The sequence below is a fragment of the Chlamydotis macqueenii genome, chromosome 17, assembly GCF_036417535.1.
Source record: "Chlamydotis macqueenii isolate bChlMac1 chromosome 17, bChlMac1.mat, whole genome shotgun sequence".
NCBI lineage: Eukaryota > Metazoa > Chordata > Aves > Otidiformes > Otididae > Chlamydotis > Chlamydotis macqueenii.
Window position 1 is genome coordinate 3,242,195 of NC_141572.1, and position 26,414 is coordinate 3,268,608.

The 26,414-nt window shown below is 52.5% G+C and overlaps 2 protein-coding genes across 5 annotated transcripts; one reads left to right on the plus strand and one right to left on the minus strand.

Annotated features, from left to right (window-relative positions):
• Positions 1-1,142: 1,142 nt before the first annotated feature.
• Positions 1,143-17,777, plus strand: CAMKK2 (calcium/calmodulin dependent protein kinase kinase 2). 3 transcript variants are annotated; one of them, XM_086761878.1, is made up of 18 exons: positions 1,143-1,275; positions 5,657-5,783; positions 6,021-6,504; positions 7,237-7,284; positions 7,540-7,593; positions 7,752-7,803; positions 7,896-8,029; positions 8,677-8,713; positions 9,507-9,528; positions 9,705-9,793; positions 10,023-10,222; positions 10,313-10,366; positions 10,833-10,906; positions 11,471-11,558; positions 11,807-11,902; positions 12,457-12,585; positions 13,952-14,052; positions 14,421-17,777. In XM_086761878.1, exons 3-18 carry the CDS (start codon positions 6,070-6,072, stop codon positions 14,494-14,496), a joined length of 1,689 nt encoding a protein of 562 aa, XP_086618004.1. In that variant the 5' UTR covers positions 1,143-1,275; positions 5,657-5,783; positions 6,021-6,069; the 3' UTR covers positions 14,497-17,777. The 3 variants fall into 3 exon arrangements, with proteins under 3 accessions (XP_086618004.1, XP_086618002.1, XP_086618003.1); XM_086761876.1 differs by lacking the exon at positions 11,807-11,902; XM_086761877.1 differs by lacking the exon at positions 11,807-11,902 and having other exon boundaries at positions 14,424-17,777.
• Positions 17,778-18,559: 782 nt separating this feature from the next.
• On the minus strand, positions 18,560-25,415 carry P2RX4 (purinergic receptor P2X 4). Of its 2 annotated transcripts, XM_086761880.1 has the most exons (12): positions 25,261-25,415; positions 24,484-24,631; positions 23,382-23,453; positions 23,216-23,288; positions 22,661-22,757; positions 22,401-22,481; positions 22,153-22,294; positions 21,694-21,830; positions 20,291-20,384; positions 20,138-20,203; positions 19,952-20,047; positions 18,560-19,242 (listed from the first exon to the last, which is right to left on the minus strand). In XM_086761880.1, exons 1-12 carry the CDS (start codon positions 25,389-25,391, stop codon positions 19,210-19,212), a joined length of 1,170 nt encoding a protein of 389 aa, XP_086618006.1. In that variant the 5' UTR covers positions 25,392-25,415; the 3' UTR covers positions 18,560-19,209. The 2 variants fall into 2 exon arrangements, with proteins under 2 accessions (XP_086618006.1, XP_086618005.1); XM_086761879.1 differs by lacking the exon at positions 18,560-19,242 and having other exon boundaries at positions 19,886-20,047.
• Between the last annotated feature and the right edge of the window lie 999 nt (positions 25,416-26,414).

The window sequence follows — 26,414 nt, forward strand, 5'->3', positions numbered from 1 at the left end:
AGAGAGAAGCTCTATGACGTGGCTGAAACAAGGGTAGTCCAGCGGTTGTTTATGCATCTCGTTAATTAGTGCTGCAGCGTGGCTGTTGGCAGATAATCAGTGCCTAACTTTAAACCAACAGCTGAGTTTCTCACAGTGAAAAGTAAGCCAGGTTCCCATGTAGGCTTTGCAGGAGCGCTGGGTTTGGTGGCTCACGCCCTCTCGCCCTCGTTAGCAGACCTCCGTTAATCAGCGCCGAGGAGTTCAGTCTGTAAAACTTTTGGAGGACCTACTATTGCACAGTAAGTGCATAAACCTGATTTCTAGAGTGGCTTTCAAGATCCTGGTCAAAATAGCAGTGTTTATCCACAAAGCTCCCGCGGAAGGATGGCTCTGCTCCGGGGAGCTCTGCGCTGAAGTGGTGCCCGCAGGTGGGTGTCAGAGCAAACCGAAGAAGAGGGTTTGTGCCAGCCGTGGCCTTTGCATCTGCTCAAGGTTGAAGCTGTTGCTTCACGAAGAGTTGACCAGAAAACTGCAGGTGAGCGTGGTGCAAGAACGGTGCTTGCTGGGAAACGTACTCGATAAGAAAAACCAAGTAATTAGCATGGACAAAGCAAGGGCAGTGTTTACAAAGCGCTGGTGCCAGCCGGGGAGTGACAGGCCTCCGTCCCGGTGCTGCAGAGCTGCAGCCTGAGCGGGAGCTGTGCTCGGTGGCGGCGATGGCCTGGCAGGGGCTGCGGTGACATTTCCAAAAATCTGGTTCCTAAAACCCCCTCCGGGTGATGATTTCGGATCATCGCCGCTGAGCGGAGGTGCAGGGGAGCTGAGTGCGGGTGACCCCATCCCAACCCAGCCCACCTCGGGCTGGGAATCCTGTGCTGGCGAGAGGAGGGGAGCGGGGGACGCTGCGGTTTGTGTCCCTGCGGGACGGGGGAGCGGAGCACCCCGCCCGCATCCCGCGGCTGCGCTGCGAGGTAAGGCGGGGCCGCGGCCGGAGGGGGAAATAATATATTATAGAAAAAAAAAAATAAATTAAAAAAATTAAATCCCACCCCAAAGAAAAGCTTATGGGGGGTGGGCGGGCAGGATGCGGCTGCCCGGGGGGAAACCTCCCCTTCCCCGGGGCGGAGCGGGGCCTCCCTCCCTCCCTCCTTCCTTCTCCTCTCCTCTCCTCTCCCTCCTTCCCTCGCTGCCGCCGCGGGAGCGGAACCGAAAGCGAAGGCGGAGCTGGGCGGCGGCGGCGGCCGCGGGGGCCGCTCCCCTCGGCCGGCGGAGCGGCGCGTCCCATCCCGCCAGGTCGGTGGCTGCGGGGGCGGGAAGGGTTGGGGGGGGGGGACGAGGGACGCGCCCGCGGCTGCCGAGACAAAGCCGCGCCCGGCGGGTCCGGTACCGGCGGCGGGCGTGGGCGGCCGGGCCCGGGGATGCCCTCCGAGCGGAAAACAGCTTCGCCTGCGAACGGGGCTTTCCCGGGGGGGCTGGCAGCCGGCCCCCGCAGGGATTTTGGCGATGGAGGCGGGGATCGGTGCTGTGGTTTCCCCATCCTGTTTCGAGGAGTGGCGCTGCGGCCGCCCGGGCCGGGCAGGGCTCCCGCTCCCGCATCCCGGGCACGGGGATGGGATGTGAGAGGGCGGTGGCCATCCCCGCAATGTCCCGCAAAACCCGTGGGGCTCCTGCCCGGGAAGGCGAGGGCTGGGAGCAGGGGGATCCGAGAGAGTTAGGCCGTGGGGTTGGGGAAAAAGAGGGATTTTTAAGGTCGAGGGGCGAGAGGCCGGGAGAGGATGGAGCTGATGGAGCTACAGGGGATGGGGCTCAGCGGGTGAAGCCATGGCGAGGGACCCAGCGTGGTGGGGAGGTGGGATGCAGCCCCGCAGCCACGTGCACGGCACGAAGCACCGGGAGCATGGAGGTAACAGTAAAGCCCCAAAATAGCAGCAGGATGCTTGGAATCATCCTGGGATCCCCACAGGCAGCCGGTGCAATGGAGCCGCCGGCTGGCCCATGGCTGTGCGGTGCTGCGGGAGCAAAAACTGTCCCTGGCCACAGGAGCGGGTTGTCTTCAGGGCCGGGGGACCGTGCTGGGGAGGGGATGAGTGGTCACTGTGGGCGCTGGAGCTGCCTTTGGGATCCCCGGCTAGAGAGGCAGCCCCTCTCCTGGGGAGAAGGAGCCCAATCCCTCTCCTGGCCCCTCTCTGTGAGCACTTCATTTTGGGCAAAATAGCCAACATAACCCGAGAGCCCATCTCTGAGAGCGCTGCGAGCGGTGTCTGATCGACCAGCGCCGTTCCGGGGAAGGTGGCTGTGATCAGATTGGGGAGGTAATTTGGAGGAGGCTTTGCTTTCAACTCAGCCCTAATGTCTTTTAAGTGGCGCTCACAAAGTGCAGAGCCGCTCTCCTTTCCTCTCTTGTGGGCATGGCAGTTTCCAGGAGAACCGCGAGCCGATCGGCAACTGGACAAAGTGATGGCGGTGCCCTGAGCTCATCCCAGCCTTTGCCCAACGCCGCGTCCGGAGGCTATGGTCTTGTTTGGGGATGTTTGTTATATATCGCTTAAGCAGCATTAGGTGGTATCATCAAGATTACAAAAAATCTTGGTAAAGACGGTTTTTGGCTCCTATTGAAACCTGCCACTGCGTTTCGTGCCATTACAACAGCATCAGTCTGGCTTTGCGTTTTTTCCCCAGTTCCTTCTGCCCTGTGTTGGATGGGCCAGGCAGCGCAGGAAGCTCTTCCGTTCCGGGGCAATGAAAGGCTTCGCTGCTCGGACGCAGGGACCTGGTGTAGATGGGGGCCGGGTGCCTCTTTCCAATATCTCATCATTTCAGGTGTCCTCTGACTTCTAGAGAAGCTGCTGAGAGTTTTTTTTCCATTAAAAGTCAGGCAGGGATGCATATGGTCTTTGTATACTACAGTGACTAATATATTTCTGGCAAGGTCTGCGCTCGCCTGTAGGAAGGGAAACTCTGATCGATGCCCCCGTTGCTGCAGATGACACCGCTCTTGGCACTGGCACTTCCACCCCTGACAGTGACCGGGGAAAGCAAAATAGCCACTGGACTCTGCCCAGCTGAGCACTGCCCAGCCGCTGGCCCCAGTTAACTTTTAACCGCAGACCTTCAGCGGTGGCAGGGGGAGGATCCTCTGCGAGTAAAATCAGCCTTGGTTTAGGCGGTTTGTGCTCAGTTTTGTTATGAACAGCTTTTTTTTTTTTTTGCAGTGTGTGAGCTGGCCTCCACGGAAGGATGGATGGAGGTGTCGCTGCCCGAGCTGCCACCAAGCGTCACTCCCTTGGGAGGGTCCGTCCCTGACACTGTGTCTGGCCTTGCTGGCGGGAAGCGCGTGGCGGGAGGAAGGCGAGCGTGTGGCAGCCGGGGGCACCGTCCCATCGCCTGCCCTGCGCCTGGGTGGAGAAAGCTCCAGGGAGGGAAGGACAGGCTGATGCATTGTGCGCTCTGATTTAAATCCGTGCAGGCCATGCTGGCTGCAAGGTGTCATCCTCTGCACCCCCTAAACTCAGTCAGCGTGTTCCCATCCGGAGTTGGGCGCATCCCAGCAGGGACTGGGCAGGGACCACGCGCTCGCAGCAGAGCTGGGGCGGCAGGAGTGGGCTGTAAAAATCGCTTCACCTTTGCGGGGGCTGATTTTCCTCCCATTCGTTTCCGCTAAAGCCACGTGGCCGCTGAACGAGAGGGAGAGCCGCTGCCAGGGTTTAACAGACCTGTTTTCATTTTAATATCCCTCTCCTTGCTGAATTAGATGCGAGACTGATTGCTTCGATAATCCTGCCGCAGCCGCGATGGGTTATATATGGATTGCAGCCAACAGCCGTGCCGATAAATCATTCCTATACACCAGGCTCTTATATTTCCTGAGGATTTTGTGGGCATGTGCTGCTCGCTTTTACGTAAGGATCTGTCAGAGTTCATACCCAAATGTGCTGCTTTTCCCCGGGCAAGGACCTGGCTGGGTTGGTGAAGCCAGAGCCCGCAGGCTGTATTTCCCCTCTTTGGATTTATTCCCCCCATTCCAGCTCTTTTGGTTTTCCCTCTGCCGGGGAACACAGCTGTTCTGCTCCTCCTCAGCCTGCTCATGCGCTTGCTAAGGAGAACCGGCTGCGTTATCGTTAGCGGTTATCCTACGTCCTGCGTGGCTGTGTCCAACAGCGGGGTCCCGCTTTTGGGTCTTGGCAACAGCATCATCTCAAAGGGGATTTCTGCCAAACTCTGTGCTCGGCCCCTTTGCACATATGCAAACGGCGAGAAAAAAAAAAACAAAAAACCAACTCTGATTTTCCACCCCAGCCGTTGTTACGATGGTGCCTGGATTACTTTTAGCCCGTTTACAGAGCCTGGGGAAGCGTGCTTGAATTAATCAGCCTTGATATGTTTATCCTGGCCAAGCCAATTAACTCCCGCTGGCCAGGGCACGCTCTGCTCTCAAGTGTGACGGAGCCTTCATAACTCAATTTTGTTCTAGCCCAGCAAAGTTTAGTGTGAACCCTTGGGAATTTGGATGCAAGCCGTACTCTGAGGGCAGGACGGGACGCGTGGCTGGGCCGTGCCGCTGCCGGGGACCGGTGCCACAGCCGGCGATGCTCCTGGAGTGGCTTCATCCCGGGGCCGCCCCGATGAGCTGCCTTTTTTGGTGTGGCCGCAGCAGACGGTGAGGGTAGAGGGCACGGCGTTCGGGATCGGCTCCGGCTTTGGGGAACGGCTATTTATATGTCCCTGCTGGCAGGGTGCCCAAAACATGCCAGGCAAATGGCAACCAGCCTTGAGATGCATCCCCACGGGTTCGGGATGAAGTGACGGGGTGGACGGGCTGCCTGTTTATTTTAATGCATTTGGGGAGTGCATTAAAACGCGCTGCCGTGGCCGCCAGCAGCACTGGGAGGGGGAATTCTGCAGCCGCGATGCCCGACATACGGAGCCCTGCTTTGACTTGGCTGGCGGCTTCTGGCTCTCTTGGCCAGCAAAGCCCCAACCGGCAGCGGATTCAGCCCCGCGAAACGCAGCTTTTCTGAAATAGTTTGTCCTTGTTGCTGTTCGTCAGCTTATTTATAGCCGTCACATCCCCTGCCTTTCTCCGCGCCTCAAAGCAGCAAGCAGCGCCGGGTCGGCTTTAGCTCCAGGCCGATCCCGCACGAGTGAAAAAAAAAGGCTCCGGTTTATGGATCGGTGTTGAAAACAGCAATTAGGCCATTGGAAAGCCTCGAGGAAGGGGGAGATGATTTGATTTCTGTACTTGACCCGTAATTTCTGCTAGGCTGATTCAGAGCGGTTGCGCTGCGGGTGCATCACGGAAACTTCAATGGAGACGAGCGGAGCTAATTTTAACTGGCCGCCTCGCCGAGGTGTGGGAACCAGGCAGAGAAACGCCTCAAACCTTGTTCCTGCTTCTGGGCTGTTTGTTTCGGGATATATATATATATATATATTTTTTTTTTTTTCACTTGCTTCTGCGGCAACTCGCTAACCTAGAAATTAAAACCAGCACCAGGGCTGCGGCAGGGAAGAGTGATGGTTTACGACCAACCGACCGTCGAACTGCCCTGGCTGCTGTGGGGTGCTCGGCGTGTGTGAATTACACCATTTTCTTCCCTTTTTAAACCATTATTTAATTTTATATATAAAAAAAAATATTTGTTGCTAACAGAATTGTTTTCTCATTCATCCCAAGGTTCAGGAACGCGATTTTTGCACTGAAGGCTGTAGGGAACCTGGGGCGAGGAAGAAAAATCGCTGGCAATGAAGGGCTGCGGGAGGAGGCAGTGAGCTGGGGGGGCTCATCTTGCACCCCACGCTTGGTAAGCAGCTCTTTGTGCCCGTGAAGCGCTTTGTTCGGGAGGTGCTTGGCAGAGATGTGCCCGCTCTGACCGCGAGCCTGAGCAGTAAAGAAAGGAACGGCCCCCATGCCATCTTGCGCCGCTGCCCTTGGCTTTGCCATCTCCCGTGGGATGAAACAATGAATCCGTAGAATAACGGCAGGCGGGAGGAAATCTCACTTTTGGGGGAAGCCCAGCTGAGCCGCCCTGTGTTTGCAGGTGTGCCGTCCCGTCACAGTGTGGCCGCGATGAGGCCGTCGGTCGCGCCATGCCATCATGCATCCCCAGGAGCTCGCCTTCCCCGCGGCCCCTATGCCGTGACGGAGGCTGCGGCCGCCGAGCTCCCGGGCCACCGCAGGACCCCTCGCCGCTGAGCCTCCACCGCCCTGACATGGCCTCACTCATCGTGGTGACTGAGTACGACGCAACGGGGAGCATGAGCGAGGAGGAGATGAACGCACCCGGCGCTGAGGGTTTTGGGGACGGCCGGGAGCCGAGGGCGAAGCTGCACCTCTCCGGCCGAAAGCTCTCCCTGCAGGAGCGGTCGCAGCCTGCCCGCTCGCCCGGCAGCAGCGACGGCGCCAATGAACGCTTCATCTACCCGTCCCTCCCCTACTCTCCGGTGACGTCCCCACACTCTTCCCCGCGGCTGCCGCGGCGGCCGACAGTGGAGTCGAACCGCGTGTCCATCACAGGACTCCAGGTGAGGGGGAATCGTTCCTGCCCCCACAGTTCTCCTGCCCCTGTCTGCCTGGTTTCCGCTCCCATGGGATTGCTTCTCGCTTGGTTTTTCGGGATAAAACCCCGCGGCATGTCCACAGATGCATGGTGGGAGGTGGTGAGATGTCCCGGGCCATTCTTGGCTGTGGGGACAGCCCTCAGGGAGGCGGCACCCAGTGCCTCGCCGTGTTTTGTGCCTGTTGTAGATGCCGCGAGCTCTCACGGCTGCGTTTTGGGGGAGCACGTGGCATGCTGCAATTTTCCTTTTCTCTCCCTTAAAAATTAAAAAAAAAAAGAGACCCGCTAAAGAGAAAATGGCCCTGCCTGCCCCCAGCCTGCCAGCGCTGACAGAAAATGGGCAGCAAATGGCTGCTTTGCCCATAAGAAATAAAAATCCTCTAATTGCCGATGTTAAAGCCCCTGGGGCTCTCCCGGCTGCTGATCCCCACCGCCGCACGCTCTCGTTCCACCTGAGCGGACGGTATTGCCTGCCCTGCCATTAACATTTGCAATTAGCCGTCTATAAACACACCGACGCATGGCCCGGCGGGCGGCCGGTGTTTTTGGCTGATGGATCAAAGCTGGTGGGCCCCGAGCGACTGCCCGGGCGAAGTGAAGCAGGGCGTGAGTTTGCAGAGGGAGTTTTTTCGGGGATTTAAGGAGAGCAAAGGCAAACGGTTTGGCGGCTGATGTCGACCCCCCTCTCTCCCCGCAGGACTGCGTGCAGCTCAACCAGTACAAGCTGAAGGATGAGATCGGGAAGGTGAATACTGGGTGGGTTTGGGGTGGGACGGGAGGGTGCTGGGCTCGCTTTTGTTGTGGAGCCGGTGAGATAGCGATTTCAGCCGCGCACTGCTTGTCCAGCTCCTCAGTGTGATGCCGGACTCCTCTGAGTCTTGATCCTAGTGGGACCGGGTTTGTGGAGGAGCCCAGAGCCTGGTTTGATGCTGTGGGGTTGTTTGTTTTTTTTTTTGGACTGTCCCTAACTGGTGGTCCCCATGGCTGTACCCCTCTCTAGGGCTCCTACGGGGTGGTGAAGCTGGCCTACAACGAGGACGATAACACCTACTATGTGAGTAGCACACATCCCTGGAGCCTGCAGCAGAGTGGCTGGGATGGGGACGGATCCCCTCTGATGACTCCCTGCCCAGCTCCGTGCCAGCCCCATCCCACCAGCCCCATTTTGTCCTGGATTTGCCCCAAATCCCACGTTCTTTTCCCTTCTTGCAGGCAATGAAAGTTCTCTCCAAAAAGAAGCTGATGAGACAGGCAGGTTTCCCCCGTAAGTGGCGCAAAAGCTTTAGGGTGGGAGATGATCTGGGCACTCCGGGGGCTCATTCCCGACCGCACGCCCCATCTTTGCCTTTCCCACAGGCCGCCCGCCGCCCCGCGGGGCCAAAGCTGCCTCCGAGGGCTGCCTGCAGCCCAGGGGCCCCATCGAACGTGTCTACCAGGAGATTGCCATCCTCAAGAAGCTGGACCACCCCAACGTGGTGAAACTGGTGGAGGTGAGCGCTGGCCAGCCCCTTCCCAAAACTCACCTGAGCGTGAAGGAGCCTGGACGCCACAGGGATGGGCTGCACCTTGGCTTGTGCGGAGGGGAGTGACCCCAGAGGGGCTGGGATGGCTGCAGCAGGTCCTGCCTACGGGAGACTCGTGTTCTCCCGGGTTTAAAAGGTTTTTTTTATTCCTCCTCTCCCAAAAGGGGAATTTTTTTCTTCCCTACCCAGAAAGGGAAATGCAGAAAAATGTTCCTTCCTTGGAGGAAACAAGCAGTCAGATGGGTTTTGAGGAGGAACTGATGTTTCTGCGGGTTCTGCGGTGCAGCTGCCCTGCCCTCCGCCCACTGACTGCATGAAACGGTCCAAAAATCAGGAATTAAGGCTGTGCAGGCTGGAGTTTATTTGGCTCATGAGTCAGATGATGCTTCCTGTGTGTTTTAAATATTTACTTCCTTGAAGTACAGCTATATCTCTGTCCTGGCTTTTATTTTTTCCCCACTCTTTGTGGGTAGAAGCTTGGAGATTAGCAGACCACGCTGCTGGTGCAGATGGTGTGGAACTGAGACAGCCACTAAATAAATTTAAAAAATCGTGGTGTTTAATTTGCAAGGTTTTTTGGTGCTGTTTAATCTCCTTTCTGCTTCTTTCGGCAGGTCCTGGATGACCCCAGTGAGGACCACCTCTACATGGGTAACTGCGCTCGCGGGGTGTCGGGGGGGTGGGGGTTTGTGAGAGGAAGGCGTTCCCCCCACGTTTTGGGGTGGCTGTGTGCGGACTGGGTCTCTCCTGTGGAGCAGGCATGGCCTGGATGTGCTGGAGGAGCAGATCCCCTCTAATGGTCGGAGCAAACGGGATCAGCAGGGGTTCAGAAAGGAGCCAGGAGTGCTTTGTGGCACCTTATAGGCTTTAATTCGGCGTCAGGGCATGCTTTGCCGTGAGAGGTCCTGGCTTTCAGGTTCTTAGCTCTGATGCTGGGCTGCTAGGAGGTAGCCTTGTTTCTTTGGCTTTGAGAACAAGGCACATGTTAATTATCAACGGTAGAAACGAGCTCCTTCCCAACCCGTCTCACACACTGTGGTGATTTGCTTGATGCAAATACCCGCGCTTTTGGAGGAGGCATTTCTTTGCCATCGCTTATGTTCAGCCTGCGCTAGCAGAGGGGTGTGCGATGCCTTCACAGCCGAGTGCGGAGGTTTGCTTGGGGTGCGGGCTCAGCCCAGGGTTTGCAGGCAAGCTGAGGGTTTTGGGGTGTCATGTGGAGGGCACTGCATGATGGCAAAGCTGCGGCACTGAGAAGGGAGTTGGCAGCATCCCCTTAACTGGAAAAGCCATGTGCCTTGCATAAGGTGGCATCTCCTTTTTTTAAAAAATATATTATTTTTAGAATTTTTATCATTAAAATAATGGCTTTTGTACTGAGACTGTGCTTGCAGGAGCTCTAACCTGTAAATGATCCGTAATCACCTTCTCTTTTGTCTTTCAGTCTTTGAACTGGTGAAGCAAGGGTGAGTATTGAATTCCAGATTTAAACCTACGGAAGCATGAGGGTGAGGCGGGTTCGCGGGTGGCACAGCTTGGCCACCTCAGGCGGGCGCGGGACGCAGAGCCAACGGGGAGGTTCAGGCAGCATTGCCCCGTGCATCGGATGGGGAACGAGCTCCCTTCTCTGTCGCCTTTGCAGCCCCGTGATGGAAATCCCAACCCTGAAACCTCTCAGCGAGGACCAGGCTCGGTTCTACTTCCAGGATCTGATCAAGGGCATTGAATACTGTGAGTGTCTGTGCAAGAAGGATGGGATTTCTTATTTTTATTTTATTCTAAACAGCTGGACTTTCTGCTGGTGTACGGTGGTGTTTCTGGTGGCTCATGCGCAGGGGTGTTTGAAGCTGGGGCTGGTCGTGGTGTTAGCAGAAAGGCTTCCAGCCGTGCGCAGCCTCCGCGGCTCCTTCGCTGCAGACGGGTGCTGCTGCTGAATCGCTTGTTTTTCCTTCGGCTCCAGTGCACTATCAAAAGATAATCCACCGGGATATTAAACCTTCCAACCTGCTCGTGGGGGAAGATGGGCACGTTAAGATCGCCGACTTTGGAGTCAGCAACGAGTTCAAGGGAGCCGATGCCCTCTTAACCAACACGGTGGGCACCCCCGCCTTCATGGCCCCGGAGACGCTCTCGGAAACCAGGAAAATCTTCTCTGGAAAGGTATTTAATAGTGATTTGAAAGTCTCTGTGTTAATCTTGCTCGCACACGTTGTCCGTTGCAGATCTAACTATGCTTTCCTCACTCTGCAGGCTTTGGATGTCTGGGCCATGGGGATCACGCTGTACTGCTTCGTGTTTGGGCAGGTGAAGAGATTGATTTTTCAGCGCTGTCGCTGGTCTGGGGGGGGGTTGGTGCGTGTGTCCCATGTGCCATGTCCGCGGTGGGATTTGCACCCCTGTTCGAGCAGTTGGGTGTTGCCAAGGGGAGGTGGGGATGTGGGGGTGGAAATGGGAAACCTCTGCTTGTTGGTGGGATAGGCGCAGCCAAAAGGGCCATGTTTGTCTTTTTTCCCTGGAGAAAAAATTCTGTGCCTGGCCAGATTTTTTAGGAAAGGAGCTGTTGTAGTAATATGGTCATTTTTAGTCCAATGTTATTTTCATTGCATTTAAAAGAAGACTGATATAACAGGAAATCCTCCTGCTATTTCTCTAAAACTGGCTCCTTGCTCTCCTTCAAACCTTATGAGATCCCGATGCTCGACTGGCTGCCCCACTGCCTCCTCTTAACAGAGACTGATGCTTTTGTCATTGCTCTTTTTCTTCGTGGCAGTGCCCTTTTATGGATGAAAGGATCCTGAGTTTACACAATAAAATCAAGACCCAGACATTGGAGTTCCCAGACCAGTAAGTACTCAAAAAAAAAACCCCAAACAAACCAACCCAAGAGCCCTCAGCCCTTATTTTAAAGCTACTTTGAGCTGTTTGTCAGGCGCTGCCTGGGTGGAACTGGACCTGCTCTGCTGCAGTTCTGCGAAACTCAGGCTCTGAGCCTTTCTGTTGGCCCTCGGCCCTGGAAAACTTCCTTTGCGTTAAATGTGAAGGCATCATCTCTTGGTTTGCAGTTGCCGAAGAAGCAGCGATTGACGTTGCGGAGGCATTTGAGGGAACAGATTGACCTCTGCAGTTGCTGCCTGTTGGGTTTTAGCCTGGGTGGAATTGGTGCTGGGCTCTCCCAGCCCCATACACGCATGATCACGCTTCAGATTGCCCAAAAAGGGGATATTTTGCTTCCCTGGGGGGTTTAGGGACGAAAGGCTGTGTGGCACCTGGGTGCACGAGTACCTGGAGCTGCATCCCTGCCAGGGCTGGGGTCCAGCCCCAGCCTGCCCAGGAAGGCCCGGCTGGCACTGGGGTGAAGAAGGGAGGCAGCACCCATCCCCTTCCACATCTCACCTCTCCTTTCTCCAGGCCAGAGGTTACTGACTTCTTGAAGGATTTGATTACACGGATGCTGGATAAAAACCCCGAATCTAGGATTTCGGTCCCAGAAATCAAGGTACTGACCCAACCCCCCGGTGTAGGCTGTGGCTTCACTTCTGTTGGGTTCTCCTTGCTCGGCTTTTTTTTTGGGAGTCAGTTTGATCGCGCCAGGCTAGGTCCTCCCCCTATGCCCAGGGCCCCTGGGCAGGTAAGTCCCAGCTCCTTCCCCTGCTCCCAGACCTCCTCAGCTTTGGGACCTTTGGTGCCTACAGAAGTCACAGGCAAAAGGAAATCCCCTGAGTACAGTATTTCCTCTGCTACCAGGAAAGTACTGTGCAACAGCCTTTCGCAGGAGATTTCTGGTCCTCCGCCCCTGTGGGAGCCTGGAAGGGGCGAGAAGCTGAGAAAATGGAGACGAAGGTAGGGGGAAAGGATTGCGGGGGAATTGCTGAACCATTTTGTGCTCCTCCTGCAGCCGCCCAAGATGCCAGGTGTGTGGGCAAGGAGAAAGAGGGGTTTCTGCCTTCTGTTGTGGATGAATTCAGGTCCAAGACCAGGGCTTGGCCAGTCTTCCCATAGCTACTGCTCATACGTGTGGTCTGGAATAAATCGCTCCAGCCTCTTGGCACTGTCTCATCCGTAAGATGGGAGCGCAAATCGGTCTTCTTCCCTAAAACCCACTGAGATGCCTAGTGCTGTAGGTCACCAAGGTTATTGCTCAGTTGTGTAGCTGGGGCCAGCGCTGGCTCCGGACGAGCTGCACCGCAGCATTTTCACTCTAGGCTGAGATGTTCCTGGCAGCGCTGAGGTGAGCCAGCTCGCCAGTGAGATGGCACGTCTCTCCCCTGCTCCCTGGTGTTTCAGGAGCATGTAGGGGCCGTAGCTTGGGCAAGGAGATGCGTTTGCCAGGCTTGTGTTGTTTGAGTTACGAAAAAGAGGAAATCGTTCCTGACAGGCTGTGTTATTAATTGAAGTTGCACCCTTGGGTCACCAAGAACGGAGTGGAGCTGCTGCCCACGGAGGATGAGAACTGCACCCTGGTCGAGGTGACGGAGGAGGAGGTGGAGAATTCGGTTAAGCACATCCCCAGCCTGGCCACCGTGGTGAGTACGAGGGCGGTGATGGTCTGTGGATGCACATCGGGGTCCGTGCTGCCTCCCGGGACGGTCCTGAGCAGCTGGAGGTTGCTGCTGAAGGACGGGATTAGAGGAAAGACCTTGCAAGACAGGGTCTCAGCATCTTGCTGGAGGTGGCCGTACCCTGTGATGTGGGGGAATATTTCAGAGTGATCCCAAAGCGATCAGTGGATTGTCAATGTCCACGCTTGAGCTGGGTGGCTAAATATCCCTGTATTTGCTCAGGGCAACAGAGCATCTGGTCCAGGACTGGCCATGGCCGGGCATGGGTGTTCTGGCCAGGCACGAGGAGCTCATGCCCTGCTTTGCCCGTCTGGCCGCAGGGGCTGTGGGAGCTTCCCAGGATGGAGATTTTATCTGGGCCACAGCATGCGCCAGCCCCCGCCTGCAGCTATTCTTGGTGAATTCACGTCCTCTCTTTTCGAGCTCATATTTTTATTCTCTGCAACTCACTGTGGTGGTGAGAACCACGGTGTAACCCTGCCCTGTGTGGAAAGCAAAATCCTTTTGGGTTTTGAACTTAAAGATTCCTTTGGGTGCCTGTTAGCCCTTACGCTAGGAGAAACAGCGAGCAACCATTCACAGTTCCCTGGCGCGGCATTATCTGCCTGTAGGCACCCAGGCTGGGATTTTTTTGAAGTACAGCTCTCCATTTGAAGCCCGTTTTCCATCTTGTAGCTGTGCCCACATCTGGCTCCGTTTCTGGAGCTCTCTCCTGCTTTGGTACCCTGCAGAAGTCTCTTCAGCCGCAGACAGGTTAATGTGCAGATGTGCCTTGTACCGCTCAAGCTGAAAAAGCAGAACTTGCTCTAAAGAGATTGCTATTGATGAGGGTTTTTCCCCCTCTCTCCTCTTCAGAGGCGACTTGCTGCAGTGCAGAGGAGGATGGCTCAGTGCTCCTGGCCATGTTGAAAATCCAGGTGTGTTTAGTACAGCTCAGGGCAAACGAGCTTTTACTGCCACTCTTGCCTCTTAAATAACGCGCCGCCTCCAGGCAGGTCTTGTTTTTTCTCATTTGCATTTGTTCTTCAAAACTGCCCTCCGGTGCCTGATTTTTCTGCATCCAACTGTAGGCATTAGTGCTCAAGTACGAGATTCACATGGCTTCGACTCTCGCATAAAATGCCTTCCCCCGCGGGACCCAGCTGGCGTGTGCGTTTCAGATGCGTAAGGGCTCTCGGTGCGCCATGGCGAGCAGATAAATGCTGCTTTTTGTTTTTTTAAAGAGAACTTTGACTTGTTTTCTTAATTACTTGGGCATGAGGGTTGGATGCTCCTGTTGCTCTCGAATGAAAGGAAAGCATCGCTGACAAACTCCGATGTGGTCTTGCAGATCTTGGTTAAAACGATGATCCGGAAGCGATCCTTTGGGAACCCGTTTGAGGGGAGCAGGAGGGAGGAGCGGTCGTTGTCTGCCCCCGGGAGCCTGCTGCCGTAAGTGCCATCACCTTGCCTTGGCCCAAAAAGATATTTGCAGCTTGTCTTAATGCTCTGGAAATCGCTGCAAAGCACAGGAGGAGAATTCGAGGAGCTGGGCTTTGAATCTCTTGTGCGGGGCCATGACTGGGAGCTTCACACCCTCTATCTGACCCGTAACCGCTTTGTGGGGTGATTTTTGTGACACGGCGTATCCTGCCCCTTCAACGGGCTGAAAAGCATCTTTTTCTGGTGCTCCCAGCCTGTTACAGGGGAGCTGGGGGGTCCCAAAGGTCCCATGGTGGGGAAGGGGCAGGTGCTGCTGTCTCATTGTCTGCTTTGCCTTCCTCTGAGTTGCTAAGCAAGTGTTTTATTTCCTTTTAAAGCAGGAAACAAGGCAGCGAAGATAATCTGAAATGCAACGACTTGCCCAACGTGGGAGAGGAGGAACTTCTTTCGTGAACATCGACTCCATGGTTCTGTTGAGCAACTCGGTCCAGGGCACGTTGTTACAGTGTGCAGCTGAGGATGAGCGGCATTAACAGAGCCTGCACCAAACACAGCATGACATGGCGCTATTTCCGTATAATGCTGGATGTAGAGCTTACACAGCAGCATGCTATAAGACATCTGACTATTTGTCATAAACATTGAACATCTCCGATCGCGTGGACCACTGACTTCTTGTGGGAAAGGCGCTGGCTGGTAGCAGAGAGGTGAGCTATCGTGTTGAGCAGCAACAGTGCTTTGCAAAAAAAAAAAAAAAAACAAAAAAAAACCAAAAAACCAGTCAAACAAAAATGCATTTGGAACTGCTTTTACCTGGTTTTAATGCCAAATAATTTCCAGGGACTAACGCCAGCGCCCCAGGGGTTTGCATGCCCATCGCGCGGTTGGTGGGCACACGCAGAAGGGCGAAGCTTTTGCCCAGTGGCATACACAACAGTAAAACTACACAAAGAGCGTACTTTGAGAGTTCACGACCTACCGGAAATGTTCTTGCATCTATTTCTCGTCGTTCTGGTTTGTTTTTAATTGACATGGTTTTTAAGTGCATGGGAACAAAGCAAAAACCCACCTTTTCAGCTTTTTAAGGAATGCCTACCTTTGGGAGCCAAGTTGTACTGAACAGCATCTTTGGGACGTTCAGAGAGTGAGGTTAATTACCTCCTGAGGTAATTAACACCTTTCCTAAGGTCCTGGTATGACTAGGATTTGGGGAGCTGAGTATTCGGTGTATGAAAGGAAAAGGTATTTAAGGGCTTAAGTTCAATCTGAACTATTTTTGCTGCAGAAATACAAGTGAAAGGTGGTGTTTCGTTGAATGTTTGTTTTGAACAGCAGAGGAAGCACTAGCAACAGTTTGTTTCAAAATCTTTTACTTGATCTAGGTAGATACATTATGAAATATAAAATTCAGGGTAAAATCCTTCACTTCCATGTACATTACATGGTTTACTACAATTAAAAATAATACAACTTATGCTATTTTTTAAGTATAGACTTAGGGCTTGCTTAGAATTTGAGATCTTAATGAAATACTTAATTAGCTGGTAATTTTCAAAGAAACTTCTGTTTTCTGAACTCTTAATCTGGATTTTGGGGCCAATGCTATGTATTTTTTTGCAAGTTCATTACTAGTAATTTGTGAGTGCCTGTGGATCAGAGGCTTGTTAGTAAATTAAGTGTATACCTAAATCATGGATTGTTTCTTATGAAGAGCTCTTTCACCTTCAGTCAGATTACTCTGATTACTTTGTGGTGCTTGTAAAAAAATAATAATCTATTGTATGGTGAGAGAGATTCTGATGTCCAGACTCACTTTCCCAAGTTTTCTGTGCTCGGACAAAGCTAGAGTGTCCAGCGGAGTGTGGGTGAGCTGGAGAAGAGTCAGGGATTGCTGGAGGAAAGGGGTCATGGTAAGTACAGTTGTTTTGTGGATGGAGCGTGGGACTGGGGCAGGGGAAAGGTCTGGCCGTCTCTTCTCAGTCTGATGTGGTTGCATGACCTTGAGTGAGGCATTTAAAATGATGGTGTACCTGAAAGAGGGGGAGGATTCGAATGTCCCAATGTGTAGGGGATTGCTAAGGTGTAATTCTTTGCCTTGAGGAAGAAGGCACTAGGAGAGACCCAAGTATTTTGGTTAACGGCCTGCTAACCCTGGCCACCAGTGCCCTGCCTTTAGGAAGTGATTGTCCTCTTGTCTTCCTTGATCTTGGGCACCACAAGCAGCAGAGCGCCCTTGGCTCTGCTGCAGTCGAACCTGGCCCAGTAATTCCTGGTTAGGACAGGTCTCCGTTAAAGCCAGGACAGCGTTAGCAAATGTGCAGGTGCTTACACAAACTCCCTTACATGTTTTGATCACTTGAAGCAGTGCTCCCCTAAATCACAAATAATTACCTAAACATTGCGCTGTTGGCCTCTCTCCAAAGCCATGGCGATGGTTCGTGGTTTAGGAGCAGTACTATGAGGTCTGGAGCCATAAGGTGCGCTGTTTTCCTCCTGTTTTAGTCCGAGGCTATGCCAAAGCCCTGCATCTTCAGCTCTGGGAAAAACAAACAGTTAACTTTGGGTGCCAGCACCACTACAGCTGCCTGCTCCCCATTCTTAAACAGGACTTTTCATTGCAGAAATGCACTTCAGTGGGCAGCTTGGTTCTCTAACCTTGTAAATGGACTTGTTCTGCCAAAAAAAAAAAAGAAAAAAAAAAGGGGGATCTGATTTATAGTTGGTGCATAGTAATATGTGTGGTGTGTTTTGTTAAAGGGGAGTTGTAGAGATGCTCTGTGCTGCGTATCTCCTGTCTGTGATTTGTTGGTGCCTAGCAAGATGGTTTACGTTTACCAAACAGGCTTGCCAGATGCAACACAGCTGCTAAACAGAATAAGCTGTACCAGTTCCTCGATGCCCAGCCACATCGTTAGCGGGCCTCAGCTATTACCATAGATCAGCATCTTACAGCTAGCACAGGCTTGGTTTGTAAGGATCCTAAAGCTCAGTACTTCCCTAAGGCGCTCTCCGAAATGATTGTCTCTTACTGCCAGCTGCAGTAGAGCTGCATCCAAATGCGTATTTCTGAAAGAAACTCCATGTAGATTTTTCTGGGTGATTAGTTCTGTTAGAAGCGTAAAGCGTGGCTGTGTGAGGAAGCCCTAGCTAAATGCATGACCTGTTAGAGACGCTGTACTGTGTATATAAATCTGCTCTGTTCCCCAGCTGATGTTCCTTAGTGGTAAAGCTAGCTTTTTTTCTTATAGTGAAGTAAACATTTTGCTTGTGCCTTGGAACGGGGCTGTAGCTTGATTTCCCCAGCTCCCTCCCTTTCAAGCAAGCCTAGTGCTGACCGTCGGCGTAATGCTGGGTACTAAGCCTTTTTGGCTCTGAAAGCACACAGGAAAGTGCTAAGGGGAAACCAGGCCTCTTGTCTTGAGTAGTTTTTCTTGGTGGTCCCCTCTTACCTATCAGGCAATTGAGCTGTTTCTTTTCTAAGGTCCTGAACTATTGCTGATTTTTATACTGTTTGTTTAATGACTGAGGCTTGTGTTTCATTCCTGCCCCTTTATTATGCATTTAACTTTATCAGGTGTATCAAGTTTTAAATACTGTGTATTTACCACTTTTAAATTATATTACCTAAGAAGAAAGAAAAACAAACAAACAAACACAACAACTAAGTGTTTTTCCACACAGCTGTTCAAGCTTCTCTGTACAAGCTGAAATAAATGACATGCAACCAAACCAGAGTTAGTTGATCAAGTGAAACCATTATCATGTTTGACTGGTCTTTATCAAGCTATGAGAGTTTGCTTGTTGGAAGAGGAGTCTGAAAGCATCTTCTTGGGTTAATGAGGTCCAGTGCTCTACCATTACTGGGGATTTGGGCTAGGATGAGACGACAGTGGCTTTAGCCACTGGATAATCCAAGTTGAGCCATTCACAGGCACAGACTGCAGCGCTGATTCTTGGAAAGGCACCATTTGAGCTGTGACACTCAGTGCTCAGTGGCAGGCAAAGAAAGAATAAGACAAAACAATAATGCTGCAGCAAATGTACCACGCTGCTCCAAAAAGGCAGCAAAGCCCCAGCGAGGATGCTGGAGGTATGGAATGGGTCCCTGGGCTATGTAACGCTAAAAAAAAGTTGAGAGAAAGGGAAGCGCTGTACCTTGAGTGCCAGTGTGATCACCAGAGATGCTCAGAGCCATGTGAAGATAAAAGCCAACAAATTAACTTAAATCAAATTGTGTGCACCCATTAAATGCAGGTCTGATCTTTTCCCTTGGATTGGGTTTTAACACAACAGAGACAAGGTGTTAGGAGAACCAATGTGGAGCAGAAGCTGTAGTTGCAGCCACACTCTTGCTCAGAGAATCAAGAGGCAAAGCAGACAGCAGCACTGGCTTTGATGGTGCTCCAGTAACAGCTGCTATCTGTGTAAAATGAAGACAATTCACTCACCCTAACCCTCACGGGCCCTGGGGAAAAATAAACAAGGAAAAACGCAGCTTGCAGGACTCCAAGGGGGCTGAGAGAGAGAGTAATATTTTATTAAAGTAAATTTTAAAGTAGTACCATAATAATTAGACAAAATAGGAAAAAAAAAAATCTGTAACCAGTAAGCCCTTTACCACAGGACAATGGAAAGAGACACTGCTTTGTCTCAGTCCGTGGCCACTGGAGCTTGGAGACACGATTAAATAGTAGGCACAGGCTCAGCTAAGCATCACAATCCGTCAGGGCGCGGAAAAGTGATTTGACAATGGCAAGGAGCTGCTCCCCCAAGATCAGGCAGCACCTGGCAGGGGCCATGTTCACTGTAAGGAAGAATCTGTGCCTGTTACCCTGTGCTCTCTGCTGCCGGAGGACTGGCAAAACGACAGTGTCAGAGCAGTCCCTCTCCCAGGCTTACCCAGTGCAGAGGCCTGGCACAAAACAAAAGCACAACTCTACCAAAGTGTGTAATGCAATTAACCTGGAAAGACAGCAGATGAGGAGCAGATCCAGTTCTCTCTGGGCTTGGCTCCAGCCAGCAGAAGTAGTAAAGCATACTGAAGAAGGTCCTTTTGTCAGGTTTGTTCCCCACTTTCTTCCAATGAAGAGCAGGGTGGGTCTCATGGCAGGGTCAGAGTTGACAGCAGCAGTTCACAGCAGCAGTTGATGCTGTAGCAGCAGGAGGTCAGGAGTTTGTTCCGTATGTCTCACTGACTCCCTGCAAGGATCAGAGATTACAGTTTTCTACCAGAACTCTTCTTTCTCCCCTTTCCTCTCACATAAAACCCGCTGCACAGGCAGGCTACTCTACGCTACTCAGACTTTACACTTCCAGTGCCGCAAGGTCTTTTGATTCAGAAATCCACCCTCTGCAGCAACACTTCCCACCAAGCACAGGGCTGCAGGGACAAGCTCTGCCCTCAGCACCAGTCAAGCAACCCCACTAAATCCTTCTCCTGGCCGAACAGATCATTTGGAACCTGAAGGGAGGCATAGCTACAGCTGTCAGCATACTGGTCTCAGAAAATACCAACCCACTGAATGGGTTTGTTCACAGCAGCAGGAATCCCCAAAAGCCAAGAAGGAAGGATTTGATGGGGACAGAACTGTTGTCTGCAGCTCTCAGAAGGCAACTGCCAAGGACTGCAATCCAAGAAAGAGGTGCAGTGGGAGCATGACAAGTTCTTGAACATACATTTCCCTCTCCATGTGTGGTTGCCCAGGAAACACGGCAATATTTGTTTCTAGTGCTCCTCCCTGCAACAGCTTTGAGGTAAAAATTAGCTTCTCTGAGGAAGACAAAGTTTCCTCAAAGTTGTAGTTCAAAATCCCCATTTGATGTGGACTTTCTACATCCTGTTTCAGAATCTCTCCAGAGTCAGAAGAGGAAGTAACTTTGACTTCACTCTGCCTTCACTGATGCTTACCAGTTCATAATCCTCCACATATTTGTATTTCTTCTCTCGATAGTAATATTTCTTCTTCATGCAATACAGAACAACGATGTCACACAGCACTGTTGCCTAGTGGAGATTGAAAGGGTTTAAGACAATGATCCTCAGGACCGAGGCACTAAGCCAGAACTGAGCCCAAGTGCAGACAGTGTCACTCACCACGCCGAACAGCGCTAAGCCAGAGCCGATGTTAATCATTGTAGGAATTACATCAAATTTTCCTGCCTAGAAGACAGTTACAAAGGTGAGTATGTTTTTCAGCATCTCTGAAAGCCCTCACCACAAGGCTCACCAGGAATTAAGTCACTCTACCTTTCCAAACACTATGATATCAAAGCGGATGCCATAAGCCTTGACAAGCGTTCGTGATTCAGTGCCGTCACGATCCTTGTAGTATTTTGCAAACCTAGAGAAAAGACAGGTCAGAGCTTAGCTAGAAATTCTGAGGTTGCTTATGTGATCATGCAACATCCAGGCATGTCCCCCATCCCAAGAGGACAGGCTGAACATCAGTAATTCCACAAATGATGTGGGGAGACTTCATGCAGGCAAGCACATACAGGAGAAAAGCCCAGAACAGGTGAGTTTAAGACAGCAGTTAGCGCAGGCAAAATAAAGAGACTTCTAAAGAGGGGAGAAAGTTAGCTTTAGCAGGGGACCAGAAGGACAGACAGGAGGAAATTCAGCTCCACGTGAGACTCAGCCCCCTCAGACAGAGGCAAGGAGGAGGCTGCAGAGCGCAGGCAGCCACGAGAGGGCAGGGCCGGGAGCAGGCAGCGAGGGAGGCAGCGCAGCCCAGCCTGGCACGCAAAGGCTGCTCCCTGTCCCGCACAAGGTGACTCGCAGGAAAATGATAGGGAAAAGGGATGGGAACAAATAAGTGAGATCAGACTTACTCCGCTACATGGTTGACTAAGCCAGGAGAAGCAGAGAAGAGGGTGGAAGAGAAGAGGAAGGATTGGTAAGGCTGTCCCACGGTCTGGAATCAGCAAGAGCACTTCAAAACCCGCACCAGCTGGGCTCCAATATCCTCCAGCCGGTCTCACCTGACACCCCAATACCTGCAAGCCTGGCACCTCCCAAATACATGCTTGTGCTGTCTGCATGACTGCAGCTTCCCAGTGAATTCACTCAAGTTCCACCAAGAGATCCTCTGCACTAAGTGGGAGTTTGTGATTCTAGAAACAAGCGCAGCCCTGAGCCGCGTTTCCTCACGAGCCGGACTGGTGCAAGGATCTCAGCAAGGTGGCCAATCCATATTATTATACCTCTGACTCCGGATGCAACCAGCTAACCAGCTCTGCACCCGGGGTTTTACTGGAGGTGCTGGACCTATCTGTACTGGGCAGAATGCATTGTATCCCCACAGGGCTGCCCTCCCAAATACTGCCCTACCAGCATGCCCTGGAGCAGTCAGTTCTCACATTGCCATGCCATGGGAGGCTAGCCCAAACCATCACCCAAATGCTGATGCAGATGTGACACTCAGATGCAATCAGTGGAGCTTCACTGACCTTCCCCCTCTGCTGTGGTTTGGACACAGTGAGGATCTGACCTGCTCTACATTCTGCAGCATCAAAAACTCTCCAAATTTTACAACACCATTGAAAGTTCAAGGACTACTCGCAACTGCCAGAGGTGTGCAGGCAGCCCGTAACTGTGCCACTGGCACACTGAGCCACAAGGACACCAGGTGCCCTCCGTAGCCACACTACCTGAAGTTGTAGCCAGGTGAGACGGTGTGGGCAGAGTCCTTGTTGTCAAGGCGCCGGAAGGAGTACTTTGGCACACAGTGGGAAGCAGCTCTGTCAAGGTTGCAGTCCCAGTTGATCTGCAGGGCCATGACTCCACCCTGCCAAGCAGAGGAGAGGAGGTGAGCAGACCAAGTGTATGGTCAGCCCAGCACTGGGCTCTCTGCTGACCAGGACCCTGATTTACTGGCCCTTGTCCCAGTCTCAGTCAAACACTCTTTCCCGCTGCTACAGAAGGACCTTGCACATAACCCCACCCAAACAAGCCAAAGCCAAATATCTGTTAAATAGAATTGATCAGAGTAGCTCTCCATTCCGCAGCCACTCTGTGTCCTCTGCCACACGCCACAAGGCAGAGGGGGACAACCACCTCCCGCTCCTCTTCTACACAGCTGAACCCCGAGAGAAGGGTCTGCCAAATACCTCCACAGCCATTTCCTGGAAGTTCTGTCCTGCAGCTTCAACTATTTTCCCTAAACGAAAGATAGGGCAGAAGGGATCTGTCTGAGAATCATAGATGCAATTCTTGAGGTAGGTGGAGTTGATAGTGGGGAGGATGTTTCGCCTACAGAGGAACAGAGAGAGAAAATTTGTTGCATCTTCCTCCACTCCTTCAGCTCCCCTCTACTGCCCAAGAGACCAGACAGCACAATACCCCACACATTATTTACTTCATGAAGTTGAACTTGGGGTACCAAATGTTGTTCTTGACCAGAATGGTGAAGTTCTCAGCTTCCTGCAGGAACGCTGGCCTACAAAACAATAGGAAAAAAAAAGTTTCACTTATATTTTCACAAACAGGACTCTGCAGGGTCCTTGGTGATCCCCTTTTCAGCTTTTTCCAACAGTACCTGGTAGGGAGAAACATCCCCACATACTGCTAGCCTCCTCTCAGGAGGGCCACCGCAGAGTCAGAAGACAGAGCACTCACCTGGGTATATGATAATCATCCTCCACAGGGCACCATGCAAAGATTTCACACGTCTTGATACTGTCGTTGTACGGTACGCACTCCCCGGTCTGGACGCCTAGAAAGACACGTGAATGGAGACACCACCAAGCAAAAATACAGAGACAGCCTTTGCCCTGTGATGTCTCCTCACTCTGTAAGATGAAAGCAATCGGCTCAGAGGTGAAGTACCAGCACCAAGACCTCCAGTATCTTCCATTGTAATCAGGGCCTTTTTCTGAGTCAAATCCTCATGTATGTGAAATACTGCTTCACAGACTCAAGGTATTGAAAAAGCTCTCTCACTGTTTGCTAACTCACCAAAATGCATATCTGTCCAGCATCCACCCAACACAATCTAAGCCCATCTGCTCTCCCTCAGAAGAAAAATCTGAGCTGTCCTTTCAGTTCTCTTAGGTGTGAGAGAATGAGAACAAGGAGACTGAAGTGAAATGCTGCTTCCTTCACAGGAGGGAAGGCACAACACAGAAGTATCACAACACGCACTGAAAGGAGCCCTTACAGTAGGCTTCCTACCGTTGCTGTGGGTGCTGATGTATCCTGGAACACAGTTGTTCTTCACTTTGCACTCTGTTTTATCATCTGGAAGCTGGAGAGGAACAATATTACACTAAACTCTATGAACTCTCTCCCCTGCACTCCCACCCACACAAGGCAGGATTAAAGCAGATCCTGTACCTACCTCTGGGCACCGGCCTTGGCTCTGGTTCAGCGTGAGTATCACATTGGTCATGACAAACACAGTGTTCTCCTCCTGAACATGCAAAACAAGAAGGAAATTTAAGACAGTCTGCAAGCAATATCCGATGCACTGCCCCAAATGTCTTTGTTGACAGAGCCCAGGTGGCCTCACAGAGGGAACTTCCTCTGGACGGTGCAGGTGTAGCACTAAAGGAGCAGATTTCTGCATGTATCTCCAGATGCCACTGTCTTCAGGCAGAGGAAGGCTTGTGGGACTAGCAATGCTTTCTGTCCTCCCACTTGGCCCAAACTTCCTCATTCATCTTACAAAACCAGAGATCACACAGCTCTTCAAGGGATTCACAAGGCAAGAGCAGAAACAAAGCTCCAGCTGCAAGTCTGAGCACAACTCGTACTCTTTTTTTTTTTTTCAATATATCTGTTAGAAATTTGACCAGTCCTCGTTTGTTACTCCAAGGAGCACCATTTCCATTATTTTCAGATCTGTATGATTCGGGACCTGTTGTTTCCTTCTGCTCTGCTGATATGTAAATATCATCATTCAGCCAAAATCTGGATAAATCTGTCACTTTTTCCTGCACCGCATCTCATGCAGACAGGGTGACCCACAACTAGCAGCTTGGCCATGCCTGCCAACCCTGAAGGCTGCCACGTATCGCTCACACAGCGCAGATTCCCACAGGGATAGTCAATCAGTAACTACAGCAATATCTCCTGTTCAGTTCCGGATCAAGTGACTTGCAGGCTATTCCCAGGGTTTCTGCCAACAAGTTAACTTTGACTTGTTTGCTTTAGAAAGCAGTAAGAAAGAGGACATGTGGTTATCATTGCAACTTTTTTTCCTGAAGCCTGCCAAATTCTCCCTCCTATACAAGCACACACAGACACACTTTTCTTGACACAAGCTTCCCCAGGGCTCGTGGTGCTGGTGCTCAGCATGATCTGTAACAAAACAAAGCTGCTTCATTCTCTCATATCAAGGCCAGGCTGGAGCCAAAGCTGCTCCAAACCTCAGTAAACTTCGGCAGAGCAGTAGCTGTTTGTTAGAAAACCCTCCCTCTGCACATGAAAGAGCTCGATACCTGAGGAGGGATGACATAGTCAGCCACATCCCAGATCCTGGCTCCCAAGGTAGATGTGTTTGTCAGCGTTACTCCTTTCACCTTTGTGGTTACAGAACTGACCACAGAGTCTGTTTCCTGGTAGCCCTTCTCCCACAAAAAGACCCAGCTGCAAGAAACAATAAAAGACAGATAAGCACCATGAACCAGCACAGGCAGGGGGAATTTCTCTTTTTTTCATGTGTCACCTGAAAGGGCCGGTCCAGATAGTTTCATAGTGTTTTCCCTACAAAAGGGTCACAGGACTAGCAATCTCCCTTCTGTTTTTGTTTGTTTGTTTGTTTGTTTTGTTTTTCAGAGTGGCTTGGCTGCGTGTAATTACTGCAATTAACCATTCACCCTCCGGGTGAATGGCGATCACCCTCCGGAACGGTCCCGGCTCTCGAAGGGACCAGTCCTGCCTGCAGCTGCCTCTAAGCAGCTCCCCCGCCCCAGGGAAGGCCAGCCCGCCCGGTTCAGCTGTCCCGTCCCCTCTCGCTACCGACACCCACGACAGCTGCCGCGGGCCAGCCCCGGCCTCCCCTCGACCCCTTCCCGCCCCTTCAGCCCGCGCCTCCCTGACGGAAAACGGGGATCCCGGCCTTCCTGTCAGGGCCTGAGGGAGGGGGGCCGGCTCCCCGCTCCTCAGCCCCACGCTCCCCGGGGGCTCCCAAAGAGAAGCTGCCCCCCTTCCTCTTGCCTACAGCCGGGCTGCGGCGGCTTCCCCCGAGCAGTGCGGGGGTGGGGGGGGCCGCTCACCCGATCACGTAGGCGAGGATGGCGAGCTGCACCGCGCGGTTGACGAGCCCCACTTTGCGGCTGCGGATCAGCACGATCCGGGGGGTGTCGTACTCGAAAAGAAAGCTGCGGAAAGCGCCGCACGCCACCATGGCGGCGGCCTTGGAAGGGCGGGAACCCGCCGACACCGGGCAGCGGCTGGCGCAGCCCCGCGGAGCCACAGCGCCCCCAGCAGCCCGGAGAGCGCTGCCGCAGCCCCGGGGCTTGTACCGGCCTGGGCCCGTCCCCGCCCCGCCAGCCCAGGAGGAGGCAGCGGCTGCCCCGAGGCGCCTCAGCTTCTCCCGCGGCTGTTTTCGGCAGGGAAAAGGGGTTCACCGCCGCCCCGAGCCCTCTGGCGCAGCGGCTCGGCAAGGCTGAGGCCTCCGCTGCTGGAGCTGGGCCGTGCGGGGAGACGGGGTTGGGAAGGGCAGGTGGGGGGGTGGTCCTGAGGAGGATGCTCTCACCCTGGCTGCTAAATCTGAGGGATTTTTTTTTTTTCCCCCATGCTACTCATTATTAGCTAGTTTCTGGGGAGCTTTTCACCTCCATACTGGCCAGACGTGAGTCACCCGTTACCTGGAAGTCCGCCGCTGTCAGCCCTATGCAGAGTCTGGGCCGTGAAGTCTCCCGAAGAAGTTGGACAGATGACCTCAGGCAAGGGCCATCCTAACACCCAGACATGCAGCTGGCTCAGGGCGAGGACAGAGCACCTGCCTGCAAAAGACAGCAGAAACATACCTAAGACTGTCACCTCCCATCCACAATGAGCAAATCCTTTATTTATCCTCTTGCAGAATTGATCTTTGCTATAAAAGCGGAGATCTGCACCACCAAATTCATGCACCTTCCACCTGATGCTGAGCTGCCCAGCACAGTGCTCATTTTAGAAACATCACCATAAGCCTCATAATAGCAGGTAAAGTATTAGAAAGACATGAAATGAACTGACAAAATGGCAGTGGGAATTTCCAACGATACAAAACTATTAAAGAGACTTTGAGGCAGCTGTAATTAGTAAACTGCTCCATTTATTACAAAACCAGACAAAACTGAAAGGACTAGAAAGAGGAAGATAAGGAAGAACATATATACAAATGTGAAAGGAGATTAAAATCACAGTCTTAAGTGAATATTCA

Coding starts and splice junctions, on each gene's coding strand:
- CAMKK2 (XM_086761878.1), top strand. CDS start 6,070: ATGCCATCATGCATCCCCAGGAGCTCGCCTTCCCCGCGGCCCCTATGC. Junction 10,367..10,832: donor ACTGCTTCGTGTTTGGGCAG/GTGAAGAGATTG, acceptor TCTTCGTGGCAG/TGCCCTTTTATGGATGAAAG. Junction 11,559..11,806: donor TTTCGGTCCCAGAAATCAAG/GTACTGACCCAA, acceptor CTCTGCTACCAG/GAAAGTACTGTGCAACAGCC.
- P2RX4 (XM_086761879.1), bottom strand. CDS start 25,391: ATGGTGGCGTGCGGCGCTTTCCGCAGCTTTCTTTTCGAGTACGACACC. Junction 24,632..25,260: donor ATCCTCGCCTACGTGATCGG/GTGAGCGGCCCC, acceptor TGTTTCTTGCAG/CTGGGTCTTTTTGTGGGAGA. Junction 23,454..24,483: donor ACTATGTCATCCCTCCTCAG/GTATCGAGCTCT, acceptor TTGCATGTTCAG/GAGGAGAACACTGTGTTTGT.